Source organism: Geotrypetes seraphini, chromosome 17 (genome assembly GCF_902459505.1).
Source record: "Geotrypetes seraphini chromosome 17, aGeoSer1.1, whole genome shotgun sequence".
Taxonomy (NCBI): Eukaryota; Metazoa; Chordata; class Amphibia; order Gymnophiona; family Dermophiidae; genus Geotrypetes; species Geotrypetes seraphini.
The window spans coordinates 7,854,539-7,874,840 of NC_047100.1; the positions used below are offsets into that span (position 1 = coordinate 7,854,539).

Consider the following 20,302-nt stretch of genomic DNA (forward strand, 5'->3'; position numbering starts at 1 on the left):
GGACAGAGAAATTGAGTTCCTGTGGGGATGGGGGAAAAAGTTGTCCCTGTGTCATTCTCTAGTTCTCAGCTCAGTTAACAAAGTTGGGGCAGTCTTCTTCAAGGGCCCAGGACAATGACGTCAGAAGAGAGCTTAGGCTGGCGCGAGCAGCAAATGGAAGATGCTGCTCGCGCTGGCTAAGATTTCATGAGGTACGCAGGGGGTGGGGGGCATTCAAGCAGTGGGGAAGAGTGGTGCAGTGATGCCGGGCGCCAACCTCCATCACTATGCCACTGGTTGCCCCCAACACTTACTATAAAGACTGTCAGTCTGAACACTCATGACTGTGTTTTGAGAAAATTATGGCTTAAGAATGTTATCCAAGATTTACAAAAAGGACTTCTGCAAGGTTATTATATTTTCATTCTTCCTCTATAAATTCAGGCAGCAAAAATAATAAACCTTGACAACAGAACAGTAACGTCTTCTCCGTGAACTAGTGAAGTATTTTTTAGTAGTCGCATCTAAAATTAGAGCTAGGGAATATCCACAGTGTGTTACAGTTCTTACCTTGTGACAGTAGTGCACCGCCGAGACAATCTGTCGGAAGAATCGCCTTGCCTCGTTCTCTACAATGCGTTGCCTTTTGTTCACATAATCATAGAGTTCCCCATTGCTGGCATATTCCATGACTATAATGATCTTATCTTTGTTCTCAAACACTGTAAAAATATATATAAAGATACCATGACGTTTTTTAAGTTGACACTTATCTGTTGTTTTTCTCTACTGTGCCTTGATCTAATGTCAAATCAGGAATGACTACAAATATTAGTGATGAGACACTCTAGAAGGGATGGGCACCCAGAAAGTTTTCATTGTATATGTCGTTCAGAGTGTGTGCGTCAGAAAAGGATGGATAACTCCACCTTCGAGTTCCTAGGACCACACATCTGGAACAGTCTATCTGCCTATCTGCGACAACTCCCCATGCACTGTCTTTTCAGGAAAAGATTAAGACATATTTCTTCTCCCAGTAGTCTTAACTCTATCTCAGTCCTCCTCGCCCCATAGACTGCCTCGCTAAAACTAAGCTAAGAATGTTATACTTATGTAAAATCTTCTTGCTGTAAACCACAATGATTCCCATTGCGTGATATAAGAAGTTGTATTGTACTATCCCCCATTTTCAGTATATTTTTATTTATTTATTTCTAAAATTTATATCTTGGAAAGCGAGCCAGTTGCAATGTGTGAATTTGAAAAGGGGGCATTCCTGAAAGTTATTTGCGTTGTTACAGAATACACCGAATGCACATACAACTTAGGCACAGGCATTTAGGCCTGGTTTTATCTGGTCTAAATGGGTGCCCCTAACTTAGGCGACATACACAAGTGCTAATTGCGATTCTATATTCTAAATGGTACATATACCTTGTAGAATCACACTAATCACCATTCTAGAACTGCCTTTATAGAATATTAGCGTACATCTGTATTTTCGTGCTTAACTTTAGGCTTAAGAACTTATACCAGAGCCTAATTACTGACAGTTGGGCACATAAATGGCATAATCTAATTACTTTGGCATTCTCCTGACCTGTCTGTGCCCCTCCCACATCCATGCCCCCCTATGAGCTATGCAGTAATAAAATTAGGCACTAATCCCAGGATTCTATAAATGGCACCCAGATCATGAGATTCCCATGCAAATAAATTAGATAACAAGCCGTTAACAATTAATTATTGACTGTTAACAAGTATTGGTGCTAATTGATGCTAATTTGGATATGCACATTGATCCGGCTGGGTATGATTCTATAAAGATCCATACCCAAATCCTCTTGCACGTACCTCAAAAGATAGCATGGCCACGGGAAGGGCATAGACAGGTCAAAGATGTTCACAAAAGACAAATGCAGTGGTACAGAATTCTGGAAGTCTGTACCCAGCTTGTGTGCCCGGATTTATACCAGGTTTCATTTGCTGTCATTCTTTGCACAAAGTTGAGCACAGGAATCCCATTAGATATTATTCTATAAACATCGCTCAGCTTGGAGTACCTTTTATAGAATGGCATTGATGCGGATTTTTCCTATCACCTAATTTTTGACGGCATTTACTGAATCCAGCCCTAAGTTTATATGGTAGAATAGGGGGTGTAAGTCATTTACACCCATAACTCTAAATTAACGCTTGTCAATGATTGGTATTTATCGACAATTTAGTTACCGGTACACGCACAAATGACCCTGTGTGCCCAATTTTTAGTCCCTCATGGATTAACCTTCGTAAATCTGTACAATGTGATCATGCTTGAGCAGAGCGGTTATTTCAATCTCCCGTTGAAGATGCACTCTGTCCAGCTCATCCGTGATCTTCTCCTTTCGAATGGATTTGATGGCAACCTTAAGAGAAATGGAAGGCATAGTTGATTATACAAACATTAGATTTTTTTTAAAAAAATATCTTTATTCATTTTAAAGCCAAAAATAAGTGCAATATAATATACAGACATTTTACATTTTAACAGCACTCAAATGAAAAGTATTTCCCCACCCACCCTGGACGTGTATGATCAAAGGGCAAAATCAACAATCACTCCTTACAGAATTTTGTAAATGGCTCCCAAACAACCATAAATTTCCTATAATGTTCCTGTTGCATGGCCAACATGCGTTCCATTTTAAAAGTGTGGCATAGAGATTCCAACCAAAAAGTATAATTTAACCGATCCTAGTTTTTCCAGTTCCTCAAAATAAGTTGTATGGCAACCCCTGTCATAATAAAGAGAAGTTTATTATTATGGGAAGATATTTAACTTTTAGCCCTAATTAATGTGCCAAATAGCACGGTATCATACGTCAGTCCCACAGGATTTTCCAATACTTCATTCACTTGACCCCAAATGGATCGCCAAAATCTAAGTATCAAGGGACAATAGAACAGTAGATGATCCAATGTCCCTATATCGAGATGACAGTGCAAGCATCTATTAGACTGAGAACTATCCAATTTCTGTAAACGAACAGGGTCCAAAAAGATCTCTGTAACAAAAAAAACCACATCTCATCCTCCATGTCCAAATTCGTGGCCATTGAGACACAGAAATCTGCTGCTTTATCTCAATGCTCCAAATGTCACGAAGACCTGTCTTTGGTTTCTTATTTAAAAATTCAGATATTAATTTGTACCACTGAGCGGCCTGATGTTCCAGGAAATCTGCCGGCAAACAATACTGATTTTTAAGATTTTGCCAATCAGGGAACCCTTTCTGAATGGCTTGCTTCAACTCTAACCACCTATAGGACCTTTGCTCTGCTGTGGATTTTGGGCGCTTACTTTGTGAGGCTGATGAACGCCGCTGAAAAGAAGTTTATTCAATACCGGCGGATCTCTCCCAGTAGTGTTCTTTGGTGCCAGAGCTAAGTGTTTTCTGCTTCTGCTTTTTTCAGCTTTTTGTAGTTTGAAGCTTTATAACTTATCAATTATTTGTAAAAACGATTTAAAAAGTATAAAAATGATTTAAATCTCTTAACATTGTTTTGCGGGTGTGAGTTTTTGGCCAATGACAATAAGAACGCCAGCTGAAAATCATCAAAGATTGCTGTGTGATAAAAGATTTTGAGGCTTTTTCTCCCCCTGTTTTAGATCTTAATGTTAGATCTTAGAGAGGTAGCCCACTGCTGGTGAGTAACATTTTTTGTAATTTTTTATTTAAACATCTCTATCATATCTTCCCTCTCTCAACTTTTCTACAAAGAATACATATTGAAATCTTTAAGTCTTTCCACGTATACCATTTTAGCAGCCTTCCTCTGGACTGACTCCATCCTGTTTATATCTTTTTAAAAGTGTGGTCTCCAGAATTGTACTGTACACAGTATTCTAATGAGGTCTCATCAGATACTTATATATGGTATTAATACCTCCCTTTTCCTACTGGTCATACCTCTTCCTATGCACCCTAGCATCCTTCTAGCTTTCGCTGTCGCATTTTCAACCTGTTTGGCCACTTTAAGATCATCACATAATATCATACTCAAGTCCTGCTCTTCTTTTGTCCATAAAAGTTCTTCACCTCCTAAACTATACCGCTCCCTCTGATTTTTATAGCCCAAATTGCATGACCTTGCTTTTCTTAGCAGTAAATCTTAGCTGCCAAATTTCAGACCATTCTTCAAACTTCACTAGGTCTTTCGTCATGTTAGTCACACCATCCAGGGTGTCTACTCTATTGCAGATTTTGGTATGCGCAAAAAGGCAAATCTTACCTGACGACACTTCAGCAATATTGCTTACAAAAATGTTAAAAAAAGTACAGGCCCAAGAACCAAACCTTGAGGCACCCTTTCCTCAGAGCGATCTCCATTGACCACTACCCTCTGTCGTCTTCCAAATAACTTGTTCCTGACCCAGTCCATCACTTTGGGGCCCATATCAAAGGCACTCAGTTTATTTATTAGATGCCTTTGTGGAACACTGTCAAAGGCTTTGCTAAAATCTAAATACACCACATCTAGCGCACTCCCTCTATCCAATTCTCTGGTCACCCAGTCAAAGAAATGGATCAGATTTGTCTGACAAGACCTGCCTCTAGTGAAGCCATATTGTCTCAGGTCCTGCAATCCGCTGGATTCCAGAAACATCACTATTCTCTGTTTTTATAGCATTTCCATTAATTTACTTACCACAGAAGTCAGACTTACCAGCCTGCAGTTTGCAACTTCTTCCTTATTCCCACTTTTGTGGAGAGGGACCACATCTGCTCTTCTCCAGTCCTCCAGTACCCCTCCTGACTCTAGAGCAGCATTGAAAAGGTCTTGCCAGCGGAACCACCAGAACTTCCCTAAGTTCCCTTGGATGTACACCATCTTGCCCCATTGCTTTATCCTCCTTTAGTTTAGTGACCTCCTCACAAACACAATTCTTTGAAAATCGATCAGGGTCTACCACACCTCCATCCATATTTGCATTTGCCTTCTCTGGTCCTAAGATCAATAGTGTCATCCCGCTTAGCTAAGAACTCCTGCAGCTGGTTCTCAGAAGGTGTCCTATGGTGGGAAAAGAGGGCTGTGACCACTCTTTGCTACCCAGTCTAATTATGAGAAACTTACAGTTGCTTCTATTTACACTTATTGCCAGAGCTCATCAAGTCGTTAGGTTTTTAAAAGGACTGTTAGGAAGGTATTTACAATTTTTTGTCTCAGCGTTTGGAAAACAGGAGCAACTGCTGCATTCATATCTTCAATGACGTATCCTCTGAAAGGCAAGCGCTACGGTAACCAAGTGCTATAATTACTCCCCATGTGCTTCTCGCAGTAAATGATCGTTTTCATGATCATCCCTGAAGAGTTTTGCTTCTCTCGGAATCATAACATCTACAATTTTGTTTTTCATTTGGGAGCAGCTGTTTCCTTTGAGCACTATAATGCAGACGGAATTTCATTTCGGGGGGGGGGGGGGGTAAAGACTGTTAACAGCAGATCCCGAGTTTTAATTAAATGAAAATAGATCTTTCCCAATGAAAAAGATGCAGCACATTAGCGAATGTTCTTGTACCGTCTTAATAAGATTTTGTACTTATACTAGAGTTTTATTGAATCCCGTTAACGTTTCGATGACTGAAGTGTACTTACCCTTTACTGGGGTGCAAAGGAGTAGTTTAGTGGTTACAGAGGCTGATTTGATTTGATTTAATTTAATAATTTGATATACAGTATTGCCTTTTACACAATTTTAAGGCGGTTTACAATGGCTAAAAAAGATATATGGGAGGAATTCAGCAAAAGGAGCTAAGGGGGAAATTCTATAAGAGGCACCGAAAAATAGACACCTAAACAAACAAGCACCTAAAGATAGGCTTACCCCCCTTTTTTAGAAAACCATAACGCGGTTTTTGGCGGTAACAGCTCCGATGCTCATAGAATTCCTACAAGCGTTGGAGCTCTTACCGCCAAGGCTGATGCTAAAAACCAAGCTACGATTTTGTAAAAGGGGGGGTTAATTAGTAAATTGGTTTCAATTAGGACCTTTAGTTCAATAGGATGACATTTGTTTGAAAAAAGCAGCCACCATTTTATTCTGATGTATGCGCATCAGGAAAGGTGACTTTGATGAAAGCTAGTGAAATTGTAGTAGTTGTATGCACGGTGAGTATGTTATTTAAAAGAAATGGAAACAAAAAAGTTTTATAATAATGAGGGTAATAAAAATAAAGCATAGGTTTTTTGATATCATTAAAGGTGGTGTTTACACTTGAAGACTGTGAAGAGCAGTATGACTGTATAAAATTCTAATTTATATAGCACAGTCTTAGTGGAAGTTTTTGAATCAATGTTGATATTCATTAACCCAGAAAAAACACCAGTGCGTTGCGGGTTTTTGGGTGTTTGAGATTCATTTCCCACAAACAAAAAAGATATTGTGATTTATTTTTGACTTTGTCTCAGTTTTATGAGGGACATTACAAGTGGTTGAGCAAGTTTTGTTCCACATTTTTGGATTATAAATAATTTGAATTTACACATGCATTTTTTCTGTCAGTGTTCTATAAAGATGAACGCATAAATTTTTACTTGTGGATCTGAAAAGGGGCGTGGCCATGGTTGAAGCATGGGTAGATCAGGGGCGTGTCTATCATTTGTATGCATGTGCTTATTTTTTTTGCACCCAAATATGGTTACCATATGTTGAATGTAGCCCACTTAGCATGTGACTGTGTACAATTCTGGAGGCCGCACCTTCAAAAAGACATAAAAAGAATGGAGTCGGTCCAGAGGAAGGCTACTAAAATGGTGCTTGGTCTTTGTCATAAGGTGTATGGGGACAGACTTAATCTCAATCTGTATACTTTGGAAGAAAGGCGGGAGAGGAGAGATATGATAGAGATACCTACGTAATGTAAATGCGCATAAGTCGAGTCTCTTTTATTTGGAAGGCAGCTCTGGAGTGAGAAGGCATAGGATGAAGTTAAGAGGTGAAAGGCTCCGGAGTAATCTAAGGAAATACTTTTTTACAGAAAGGGTGGTAGATATGTGGAACAGTGCTGGAAGAGGTGGTGGAGACAGAGACTGTGTCTGAATTCAAGAGGGCCTGGGATAGGCACGTGGGATCTCTTGGAGAGAGGAAGAGATAATAGTTACTGCAGATGGGCAGCTCTATGACCTCACAATGCAGGTGCACAGAGCCTTAGCCTATAGGAAGAGGAGATGCAAATGTTAAGAGCCTTAGCCAAAAGGAAGCTCTGCAATGAGAGGACATAGGTTGAAGTTAAGAGGTGACAGGCTCCGGAGGAATCTAAGGAAATACTTTTTTACAGAAAGGGTGGTAGATATGTGGAACAGTGCTGGAAGAGGTGGTGGAGACAGAGACTGTGTCTGAATTCAAAAGGGCCTGGGATAGGCACGTGGGTTCTCTCGGAGAGAGAAAGAGATAATGGTTACTGTGGATGGGCAGACTAGATGGGCCATTTGGCCTTTGTCTGCCATCATGTTTCTATGTTTCTATCCATGTGTATAAATACTACTACCACATTTCTATAATCTCAGTTCTTACATTTAGGTACTAAGGTTAGGGCATTTACATAATGCCACAGAAGGTGAAACTTTAGATATAAAGGTCCACCAGTAGACACAGAGGATGATAGATAGAGGAGACAGGCAATTGCATTATGCAAATACATAATACCATGTACTATATTTTGAACTTATATAACCCTGGAGGTCCATTTTTAGATACAGCATCATGGAAAAAGTATCTGAAAGACATGAAGTGAGCAGAAAGGTTTATCTCTCCAAATGCTTTAACCCTCATGAAAGCACATGCCAGCCAAGTCTCTGCATTCCAGCCAAACGTCAACCTGTTGCAAGCAAGTGATAAACAATCCAGATGTTCCTCCAGGCAGTGCGTTTCCTATGTCTAGACTTTGCCACTACTAATGACACAAGAGAGGTGATTTAAAAACAAAACCCACACAATTAGTTTATGAAGGCATTTCTAGCAAGTTCAAAGTTCTGACTGGAGGCATTATCCAAACAATATTTATTCCAGAATGTCTTAAGTAGAAAATCACTTCATTCACCTCATTAAGCCAACAAAAATGTGAATAATTCTTTTAGTATCTGTGCCACAAATAATCTATTCAAAATGGCCAGCATTTCCTGGAAAGCAAAGAAAATCACTAAAATCTGGCTCCTAAGCCAAAGTTAGAGACAGAGATGGAGAGAGAAAATGTAACAAATCAGCCAACTTGGACTCTCTGTATGGCTCAATGCCACATGCTCCTGAGATGAAATTCTGATTTTGGGGAATGTAGAAGCTAGAGAAAGGTGTTAGGCAGAAAGGTTCATACCAGCTGTAAAGTGTACATCACATAATGATATGCCTATTTTACACACCCTCAATCCATGAAAACCCAGAACAAAAAACTCTACCGACTCAAATCCACACAACTACCAACAGCAGAGTGGATGGAAACCAATAGCAATGAAGGTCAAAGAATGAGGTGCAATTGGAGAGCCTTTGTTGAGTCTAAATCCACATTGATTTGACATGGTTTGAGAGGTGCTGTATGGTTAGCATAGGGTGAATGTGATATGAGATTAGGAGAATGCATTGTAACACCATGACCACAGCCCAAATAATTAGCTCTATTTTGTTACACCTCTACAGAAGCCCGAAGGAGGTGGTGGAGAGGAAAACAGTGATGGAATTCAAAAAAGTGTGGGCTAAACATAGAGGATCTCTGATTAGAAAACAAATGGTATAAATTGAAGAATTAAGGCCGATATTGGACAGACTTGTACGGTTTGTGTCTCATATATGGTGATTCGGTGTAGGATGGGCTGGGGAGGGCATCAATAGGAACTCCACTAACTTGGAACATGAGGATGTAACTGGACAGACTATGGTAGATATCCTGCAGACAGGTTGGTTGGATAGGCTGGAGTGAGCTTGGACGGCAACTTCAGCATTTGGAACCTAGGACAATACCAGACTTTACAGTCTATGGTCCAGAAATGCCAAAGAAGAGACAAGTTAATTTAATCATGTATTTTTAATGAGAATAACTAATGGGCAGACTGGATGGATTGCTCAGGTCTTTATTTGCCGTAAATTACTATGTTACTATGTGACACCATTGAAAAGCCAATGTAAACCGCTCAGATATGACTATTCCAGTCATTAGTAGCGGTATATAAGCTTGAATAAACAAGTTATGTTTCAGCCAAAGGCCTGCCTCAGGAGCCGCAATATTGCGTTTTCTGTCATCTTAGAACTCAACGAGGAAAGTAGAGCAACGAGTTACCATTTTCTTTTTCTTCATAACCCAATGCAGCATGGAGAGCGGGTAAGAGATAAAAGCCTGACTCCTGTGTCGCCACCACAATTGTCTCCCGACTACCTTCTTTCCTGTGGTACTCCCGTATCGGCCTCAAAGGCAGCTTATTTTCTTGTCACCCTCAATCCACATATGGGTAAGATCCACTTGTAGGTACGCACTATTTAAAATGTGCACCATGTTTATAGAACAAGTGTCAAGCATTTACAATTCTTGGCACCAGTCACGCGCATAAGTAATATGTGATTGATGTTTTTACTTAGGGTGCTCTTCTATGTTCTTTGGTGCACAATGGACACCTTACTGTAGGTGTGACGTACAGAATTGCCCTTCACCTATATGAATCCATCATTTGTCAAAGCAGTAGAGAGAGGAATCAACAGTATTGATGGTGGTTTAAATCAACCACTAGTAGAAGAGGAAAACCATCAGGAAGCCAAGAGTATGACACAGGAAATGAACATGATTGTGCACTGCATTAATGCTTCCTGATGGAGTTGATCCTTTCCTGATGCCGGCTATAATTTATTTTAATAATTTTGGTCCTTCGGATTCCCAAACTAGTTTATAGGGTTTCCACCATGACATTCATTTGGTGGAATATAAATTTGTAAATACGTAAATGAAAAAGATAACATGGGTTATTTTGCGTGTTTTAGTTAATTCTGAAATGAAAACAATGAGCATTAAATCCAAGAACTACTGGATCAGAACACGGAGCAAACAGACTAGCAGAAATGCCAGGAAAAAGTTAATGGGTCGATATTTAGCAGCACTTGTCTGCCCTCCACATAAGTGCCACTGACTAGGATTTAGAGATGATGCTATTGAATATCCATACAGACCCTCTTGGCATTATGTGGATAGCATGGGAGTAGTACGGGGCAGAGTGAAAGCTGAACTGGAAATTTATGTATTTAAAAACGTGAATGTACCGCCTGGAGGCACAGCGGTTTCCAAATAAACATACATAGATCAAAAACAGAAAACAATACAAACTATTCTTCAAAATAATACCAACACATGTGAAAACAAAGCCTACAAATTTTTCAGTAACGTATTAAAAAATGTTACAAAAATGCCCAAACAACGTTATGGTTTTCAACATCTTCTTAAAGCTGTATTAGTCTGCACATAATCTGAGTTGCCCAGTAAGCTTGTTCCAATAAGGCATTCCAGCAATTGAAAACATTTGAAGTTGAGTTGCCACATATCTTAAGGGTCAGTGGCTGAGCCCATTCATACTCTGATGCTTCACTTTCTCCTTAAAGAATGACATGGAGATGGTTTCCCGCAGTTATTTCTACTCTGCTGTTCCTGATGGTAACAATTGTAATTCTCACTCTTATTACTCTTATTATAACGAGAGATACTTGACATTCTGTAATGAGCCTGCAGTGGCTGATTTCTTGAAATCTGCCGTCTCTTCTTGCTTTAATTTTCTTTTTTCAGATGTACCTTTTAGGATGCTGATCAGACGGTTCTAGTGGGAGGGTTTTTGAGTTGTGTGTTGTTAATTTATTAGATATGTGTCAATACAAGAGCTAAGACTTTCTTATTTGTTATTCTGAAAAGATTTAACAATTCTTTTACCACAGCCTTATTATTGAAAAGCACGTTTTAAATGTAAGATGTTACCTGAGCCAACTTCTGGGGCAGAAATATTGAAAGAGTGAGGTAATGGAGAGATCCTCTGCTCTTGGAAGGGCATGAGGGTGTCTGAGGACAGCAGATGAAATGCTTGAGTAAGCCGAGAAAAGTCAGCCGCATCCATAGACTTTACCCACATTTTCTTCTCTCAGCCTTTCTGGCTGTGAGAGGAGGAAGAGCATGTGGTATTTAATCTGCAGCTCTGGCTTGAAAAATCTCAAGCTTGTGACTGTCCCAGTTCAATCACAGGACTTTAATAAATGTCCCGCTGATCAGCTCCTCTCTGCAGATGTCTTTTTTTTTTTTTTTTTTTGGGAGGGGGGGAGAGAGAGAAACAGAAGTGAGACAGAGGCCAAAGGTGTTTCAGCTGAAATTCTGCTATGGATGAGCAAGATGGTTTGAATGTGTGTACTATTCCAAGTTACTGCACTTCCTTCAAAACCCCCCCAAACACAATTTTTAGTGCTGCAAACTGAAATTGCTTTAATAAAATGAATAAACATAGATGGGCACGGTTAGAACTGCCCGACCTGAGCTGCTACAGCTCCATTTCAGAAATAAGGTTTGAGATTAAATACATTACAGATACATCAAAGGAGCTGCAAATGATCTTTTCATCTTGCTGCTCTTTTCAGGTGTAGTAAGAAGGGAAGCTTATACCAATAAGAAAGATGCATGTCCAAAATATTACATAAGGATTGCCATACTGAGACAGACTGAAGATCATTCAAGCCCAGTATCCTGTTTCCAACAGTGGCCAACCCAGGTCCTAAGTGCCTAGCTAGATCCCAAGTAGCAAAACAGATTATATGCTGCTTATTACATTACATTAGTGATTTCTATTCCGCCATTACCTTGTGGTTCAAGGCAGATTACATAAGAAATTGGGAGTAGTCTGGACGGTTTCTAAGTTGCGTGGGTTGGAGAGTATTGTAGGTGATGCTTGGGATAGATCTGGCTGTGTTAGTTTGGCTTAATGTATTTTTTAAAAAGTAGGGTTTTTGTCTCTTTTTTGAAGGTTTTGTAGTCTGTGGTCGAGGTCAGTAAATTGGAGAGTTGGTGGTCCAGTTTTGCTGCTCGAGTGGCTTTTCAATAATGGCCTATGGACTTCTCTTCTAGGAAATGATCCAAACCTTTTTTAAACCCCGCTAATCTAACTGATTTCACCACATTCTCTGGCAATGAATTCCAGAGTTTAATTACACGTTATGTGAAGAAATATTTTCGCCAGTTTGTTTTAAATCTACTACTTAGTAGCTTCATCGCATGTCCCCTAGTCCTAGTATTTTTTGGAAAGAGTGAACAAGCGATTAACACCTATCCTTTCCACTAATAGACCTCTATCATATCACCCCTGAGCTGTCTCTTCTCCAAGCTGAAGAGCCCCAGCCGCTTTAGCCTTTCCTCATAGAGAAGTCATCCCTTGCCTTTTATTATTTTTGTCGCCCTTCTCAGTACCTTTTCTAATTCCACGATATCTTTTTTGAGACACAGCGACTAGAACTGCACACATTATTCAACTGTGCAACTGTACCATAGAGTGATCCAAGGGCATTATAACATTTTCATCTTTGTTTTCCATTCCTTTCCTGATAATTCCCAACATTCTATTTGCTTTCTTAGCAGCCGCCGCTGCACATTGATCTGAGGGTTTCAACGTAGCCTCAACCATGACACCTAGATCCTTTACCTTGGGCAGTGACGCCTAACACAGAACCCAGCATCACATAGCTATAGTTCGGGTTCTTTCCTACATGCATCACTTTGCACTTGCTCACATTAAACGTCATCTGCCATATTGACACCCAGTCTTCCGGTCTCACAAGGCCCTCTTATAATTTTTTCACAATGCTCTTGCAATTTAACAACTTTGAACAACTTCGTGTCATCATCAAATTTAATTATCTCACTAGTTATTCCTAGGGTTACCAGACATCTGGATATTCCCGGTCATGGCCTCCTTTTCAAGGACATGTCCGGGGGGAGGGGGGGTCCGGACAGCTTTTCATAACCCGGCACGTTGCACGGGTTTTGAAAAGCTTCCTGTCAAAATCGTGTCGAGAGGGGGCATGCACGTACGCAGCGCGATGATGTCATTATCTGTGTGGATGCCTTCTGGGGAGGGGCATGGGATGGAGCTTGGCGGGCCGGTGGACGTGACCATGGGTGCAGATTTTCCTTTGGGAAAATCTGGTAACCCTAGTTATTCCCATCTCTAGATCATTGATAAATGTTAAAAATCAGCAGTCCTAGCACAGACCCCTGGGGAACCCCACTATTTACCCTTCTCCGTTGATAATAGTAGCCATTCAAACCCACTCTCTGTTTTCTGTCTTTTAGCCAGTTCTCAATCCATAAAAGGATATTGAATGAGACAAGAAAAATAAGGGCCTGTGCTGCCCCTGGAAATTAACCTCTAAGCAACACCCCCCTGTCCCCCTCCCCACCCCCCACCGGTGAGTTCCAGACAGGCCACTTCATGGTGAGTCACAGGCCATCTGGCACAGCTGAACAAAAGAGCATGCCACACTGCACATTCCTTCCCATTGCTACATTCCGTGATTAATTCCAAGCAGTGACTTGCGTACGATGATGGTGCAACCTAGAAAACACACGTGCTAACCTGTTAGCAAACTACAGTGGCGTGTCAGTATGTCACAGTAATCCAGTACTTTCCTAAATAAAGGGGCAGCTGGCATGTAGGCAGAATGTATTTTCTCGCTTGGTGTGGGAGTGCAATATACAGGCCTTTGGGTGGAGCAGGCAGTTCTACCTTCTACAAGCTTAGGTGATGATTTGTGCAAAGGGCTGATTCACTCACACCTTAGGATGCATTCAGCATGTAATTAGGCCACAAGCCTAGCTTTTTTTCTGCATTCCTCACCTTCCCAATATATCCAGTTTCCAATACTGTAGTGTTGAGTGAGGCTCAGTTGCCCTGTATTAAAACTGATCTTGGATTTTACTAGTCATTGTCACCTCTCTGTATTTCTTCCCCCCTCATATATATCTGTCAGTCAGAGGTGAATCAAAACATAAAAACTACCAAAAGGCAATTTGATAAGTGGGAGATACGGCAAGCTGTTGGCAAATTCATCACATACTTTGCATACCAGGCCCTATATTATTGTTTACTCAAAGCTTCTATACCGCTACTAATGACTGGGGAGTCATTTCAGAGCGGTTTACATGAGCTTCTGTAGAGATGTTACCATACAGAGTTACAAAGAGCTTCTGTGAGGTGTTACAATACATGAGCTCTATACTGAAATACATGGAGCTCTGAGGTGGTGTTATAATACATAGTTATTAGTACCGGCATGATTATGCTGTAATCAATCATTCTACTGTGACGTCACTGATGAGGTTGGCTCTTAGACATTGGTGGAATGATAATAATAATAATAATAACAGTTTATATACCGCAGGACCGTGACGTTCTATGCGGTTTACAATGATTAAAAGATGCTACAAATTGAGTAAAATTAACAAAGTTAAAAGCTAGTGGTTAACATCTCTAGGGATCAGTTATTGTGGAATAAGATTGTGCAAGTTAGTTGCCTAAATACTTCAGGAACTGATATGTTTTTAGGTGTTTCCTAAATCCCCCATAAGTAGTAGACGTAAGCAATTGTTCCAGATCTTTACCCCATAATGCTGCCTGATGTGAGAAAAGATGCTGATGTCTTTTAAATTTACAACCTCTAACCGGTGGAGAGACAAAATTCAAGTGTGAGCTTCTCTTATGTCTGTTGGTTGAGAAAGAGAAAAGGTCAGTTATATATTTGGGGGCTAAACCGAAAGTACCTTAAAGCAAAAACATCCAAACTTAAACTTCACACGTGCCTCCATCGGCAGCCAATGCAGAAGTCGGTAGGAAGGTGTTGCATGATCGAACTTCTTCAACCCAAAAATTAGCTTGACCTCCGCATTTTGCACCAGTTGTAATCGCCGCATATTCTTCTGGGAAATTGCCAAATAGGAGATATTACAGTAATCAGGTTGACTCAGTATAAGGGATTGTACCAGAATTCTAAATGATGAAACATCAAAATATGTCTGCGCCTAAGTTGTGCACATATCGGGCGTATTCTATAAAAATGCGCATAACTGTTAGGAATGTCTCTGATCTGCCCATGGCCACGCCTTCTTTTCAAATTCACACATTGCTACTGACGCAAAGAGAGGAGGAAGGGAGTCAGCTGATTGTCCCTCCTCTCTCCACCTGAGGATTCTCAGCTGAACTGAGGCCCTACTTGCTACCTCCTGGGCCTGATTAAGCAGCCCTTTAAAGGGCTGCATGTCAGGAGGGCCTGCGCCATCGGCAGGCCATGCCGAAGAGTCACACCAAAGGGCCCTTTGTTGCAGCCCTTCGTGCGGACCAAGTAGGACTAAGCTAAAACCTCTGCCCGACTTCACCCATAAGTCCACAAAGCTGTTTAATTAAGGATCAATGCATCGGAGGAAATCACTCTTTGGATCCCAGAGTTATGCGCTATTGTATAAATGGTGTCCAGCTCGGAGCACCATTTATAGAGCAGTGCATCACATTCGTGTTTTTGGTGCGGATTTTTCAGCACCGTAATTAGAATTTGGTCCTAAGAGTACGAGGTCTGTTCAAAAGGTTCCAGGTCTGATTTTATAAATCTTTATTAAACAATCTTACAACTTTCTCCATTGGGTCCCCTTCAAAGTAATCCCCTTCCCTACATATACATTTTCCCCAACATCGTTTCCACAGTCCTTAAACGCATCTTCAGGAATCGCCAAAAGTTGCTGCGTCAAATTTTTTCTTTGTGTCTTCTGTGGTGTCAGATCACTTTCCTGTCAGCGTGGATTTAAGTTTAGGAAACAAGAAGTCAGCGGGGGTCAAGTCAGGAGAGTAAGGTGGCTGGGGAAGAACTGTCATCGCATTTTTGCGCAAAATTTGCAAACTTTGACGCATTCAAAACACCTTCCATGACTCATGCCATGTTCCCCAAAAGCCACTTTCAACATTTCATAAGTTTCTGTAGCAGTCTTACCCAATTTAAAAATGAACTTCACCCTGTAGCCTTGCTCATTGAGGTCACACATGATGAAAAATAGCTGATTACGAAAACACACTTTCACAAAAACTGATGTAGTTCGGAGACAAAAATAGATATCAACAAACAGAAAAAAGGAGGTTACTCGTAAGGTTTCAAGCTACTCAATGCTGCCTAGTGCATCTCAAAAGAACTTCCTGTTGGTGCACAATTCAAACTGTCCTGGAACTTTTTGAACAGACCTCATATTGCGAGTAGAATGATTTCATGTGCTTCTTGCATGATCTTTGATACACCCTTCACTGGGAGAGGCTAAAGAAATGCCTTCACAATGTCGTGATTTTATGACTGCCATATTAGTGATGGAGTATTTGAGTATTTGATGGAGTGTAACCTGCACAGTGGCAGGTGCAGCTGTCTTTTTGGGCAGATTCAATGGATCATGCAGGTCTTTATCTGCCGTCATCTACATGGAACTCATTTTCAAAAAAGAAAAAAAATCCAAAGTGGCATAAAGGGGCAGAGGGATGTTTTTCTTCCAAAATCCTTCCGATTCACTATTTTCAAAACCTATTTGTTCATCTGCAGTTTGGCTAAACCTTAAGGGGGCATATTAGAGGTATGATGAAGGTGGGACTAGGACAGGTTTATGACCTGGATGTTTTTCTGCCATTATCGGACATGTAAGAATAATGTCCAGGGCACAATTTGGATGTCTGGGGCTAGATCTGTTTTAACAATGAATAAGTGCCAAAAATGTGCCCAAACTGACCAGAAGACCACTGGAAGGATGAAGTCATGATCACTGAGCCCCTCCCAACCCCCAAAGATATGAACGGAACAGTACAGACCTGTCTGTATGACAGCTTCAGATGCTGTGGGCAGTACTATTAGAGCAGCAAGAAGATTCCTGGAGTAGATGGGGGACTCAGGCCCATATCCCACTCTAACCAGTATATTCCACCCAAAACCTACTATAACAACATATACGTGATACCTGCAGACAGAAGGCTATTGGGTTCTGTATAGTTGGATCGAGTAGGTTTTGGGTGGGTTTTGGAGGCTAACCGTACAATATAAGGGGTTTTTGGTTAGATGTATACCTGGGTTTTTTTTATGTGACATTCACTGAAGTGCCCTCTAGGGTACTCCACTAGTCCGATGGGATGTCTATGTGGCCAGTCTACTAAAAGTACTACAGCCCAATGACATTTTTTGTGCGATTTCATTTGGACTCTTTTTTTTAAAAAAATGGTTCAAAAAGATATGCTCAGTGTGTACAAACACACCTGAGAAATGGCCATTTTCGAAACAAAAGGTTGGACGTTTTCCTGTTTTGAAAATGGTCATGTTTGCTACTGGATTTTTGTGTCTTCTGCATAACGGCTAAACTTGGATTTTTTAAATTGTACTTCACTTAGAAATCAAATTTTCATTAAATTTGATATAGAAATGCCCCTTCATGTTACTTACATCTGCTCTTAAGCATTTGTAAATATCTGTACCTACATTATTAGTGAATGCTGCTTACCTGTGAACTCCACCCAGACTCCACCCCCTCATTTCATGGCGTCTACTTATACACTGGGCTATTTATGCACAATAATGGTTTATACAATTATCTTCATAAGACTGCTGACTTTAATTGCAAAACTCATGTGGGCCTGACAGACTTTAACAGCCTAGCTCCTTCACTCCTCCCTTCTTCTGTGAATGACTGTATGTATCTCGTGGAATGAGTCACAGCACGAGAGGAAGCACGCCTTGCACACTTTCAAAACTGCAGGTAATGCCAATTGCCAAAACACACAGTACATTTCAGAAGATGTGCCTTAAGCATGAAGTGTGGGCGCGCTGCAAACGTAAAACCGTGACCCCTTTGAGCACCATATCATTGGAACTTTGGGGAAAGCTGCCTCTTTGTGATTTTTGCATTTTTGTGCTTGTTGTAGGGCTTAAGCATGTACCATAGATTCGGAGACTTAACAGTATACAAACGCAACATGTCTGAGCTAAATCCTACAAATCTCGTCTTCATTACCTAAGCCACAAACTTTTTTTTAGCTCCGGCACATTAAACGGAGCAAATGTTTTTTGCGGCACATTATAATCGAAATTATAAAATTGCAAAGCCCACAAACAATTAAATTAGAGAGTTATTTATTTAAAGGGGTCCTTTTATTAAGGTGCGCTAACTGATTTAACGCACGCTAAATGCTAAGGCACACATTATATTCTACGGGCACTTTAGCACGTGCTAAATCGGTTAGAGCACCTTAATAAAAGGGCCTCAAAATTTTTAAAGTTATGTATAGATAATTGTAACATTGGTGAAACATGGCTTGATAGTCAATAAACAAACACGCGTTCCATCATCTACCATCTGCAGTCGTTCTCTTTTTTTTCCGATTTAATTTCTGACAGAGCTGAAAAGTTTGCAAATCTAAGATCATCCAAAGTTCCAAACAATAAAAAAGCCTCGATTGTTTTGTAGCTCAAGTTAGGATAACTTCTGTATGAAAAATAAAACTTAAATTACTTGGCATTAGCTTTCGATGACCAATCATGTCAAGAATGACGCTTGTCTGGGCGGTTGTATCCTTACGCACGCAGACGCTCATATTGACAGTCTCTTGTGTACACGATGTACACGGTTTCTATTCTAGCGTATACTTATGAAGGGAATTTTTAAAAATAAAGTCAAATTCTGGAATCTCTCATGGCACCCTTGGAATCTCTTCGGGGCACACAGTTTGATTGACACAGACCTAAGCCTTCTTTTAATCTTTGGCACCAGAAACTTGATGCCACTCTCAGTCACAGACTGGTAAAGAGATGAACCTGGGCTTAGACTGCACAAGGTGAGCTGAAAGTTCCCTAATACAGATGCAAACATCTGTTCCTACGGCAGTAAAGCTGTCAAGGAAGGTGCTTCCTTTCAACATTGCATGATCCTGACTCTGTGCAGAAAGAGCCTTCCTGCTAAGGAGTGATGGAGAACAACCCGGAACAATGCCAGTAACCCCCAGAGCTCTCATCTCTACTCACCATTCTGCCAGTTCCCTTTTCCATCGCTCTGTTCACCTTGCCATAGGTGCCTTTCCCCAGGGTCTCCATCACTTCATAGCGGTGCTTCACGCTGTGCTTATGCTGGTGTTTCTTCACTGTCCCGGAGCCTGCCAACTTGCTGTATCTCTCCATGGACTCCTCTCTTGAGAGAGGGGCTCCATTTTTCTTCCCTCTCCGGGGCTGTTCGCTGCCACTCCTTGTCAACTGACCTCGCTCACTGTCACTGCTCCGGCTCACGAAGGTAACACCGGTCATGGGTGCCACCTGTTGTGACCCAGAAAGGTCTGCTTTTTGTTTTTTTCAGGCACTATGGGGAAACTGACATTAGGAAACCCTCCTCAGTCAACTATATCTCAAGGCATTTTTTTTTTTTTTTTTTTTAAATCAAAAATCCCTAATGTGAAATCATAGTGCCTCAAGTGTATGTTGAGATGGCAAAGTGCAAATTGAAGGACCACAGAAACATGCTAAGGTTCAGGTGCCCTGCATGGATGAATTCCTATTTTTTGGAACAACTCTGAACAAACAACGTCAGGTCTCAGACGAAAACCCTAGGTCCTTAAGCCACTCTGCAGCTCAGATGCCCAAGCAGCTTTCCAGTCTCCAGATAATTCAATTCATCAGCCTAGAAGATTTGCTGCTGACTGGTACCCGCCTGATTTCATTGCTCTGCCACACCAGCTGTAAACTCTCCGGGCTCGGCAGCAGCCTTCTCTGTCTTCACTTCATCATCCTTGTGCCTGCATGTAAGGAGGCGGAAAGCTGGAACAGTGCTGCTTAAGACATTGTCTCCAGAAATTCCTAAGCGGATCCTTTCCTTTGTCCTAGGATATTTTTGTCTTTCCCGTAGAGCTGAATTGCAGAGATACCGGCTTCCACTTGTTAGGGCAGTTTGAAGCAGCTCCCTGACTGTCTCCCTGGCCTTATATACTCTGGGGAGGAGGAGGAAGAGGAAGGTGGAGTCCCAGCTATTCCGGTCACAGCTTGCAGTTCGCATCTTTATTTTTTTTTCCAAATCCTACCTGCCTGTCACATTCTCACCTCCAACTCTTGCAGGCTTCACCTTCACCAAACCTGTGTTCTGCGTTTCCTCTCATTCCTTTTTCAAGCTTTGCTTGAGAGATAAAACTGCACCGCTGTTTTTCTTCCCTATCCTCTGCTCCTTCCAATGTTAAAAGAGAAAAAAAAAAGTGGATTGAGCGGGGACTAATGCGGTTCGGAAACTGCCAAAATG

General features: G+C 41.0%; 1 protein-coding gene across 1 annotated transcript in view; it reads right to left on the bottom strand.

The window, feature by feature from the left end:
* The window catches only part of LOC117351471 (NUAK family SNF1-like kinase 1), a 37,705-nt gene extending 17,758 nt beyond the window's left edge, over positions 1 to 19,947 (bottom strand). Inside the window, exons 1-3 of the mRNA XM_033926795.1 lie at positions 19,048 to 19,947; positions 2,267 to 2,387; positions 550 to 701 (exon numbers count right to left, since the gene is read on the bottom strand). Coding sequence (XP_033782686.1) covers positions 550 to 701; positions 2,267 to 2,387; positions 19,048 to 19,323 — 549 coding nt within the window. The 5' untranslated portion in view covers positions 19,324 to 19,947. The remainder of the gene's footprint in view (positions 1 to 549; positions 702 to 2,266; positions 2,388 to 19,047) is intronic.
* Positions 19,948 to 20,302: the final 355 nt, after the last annotated feature.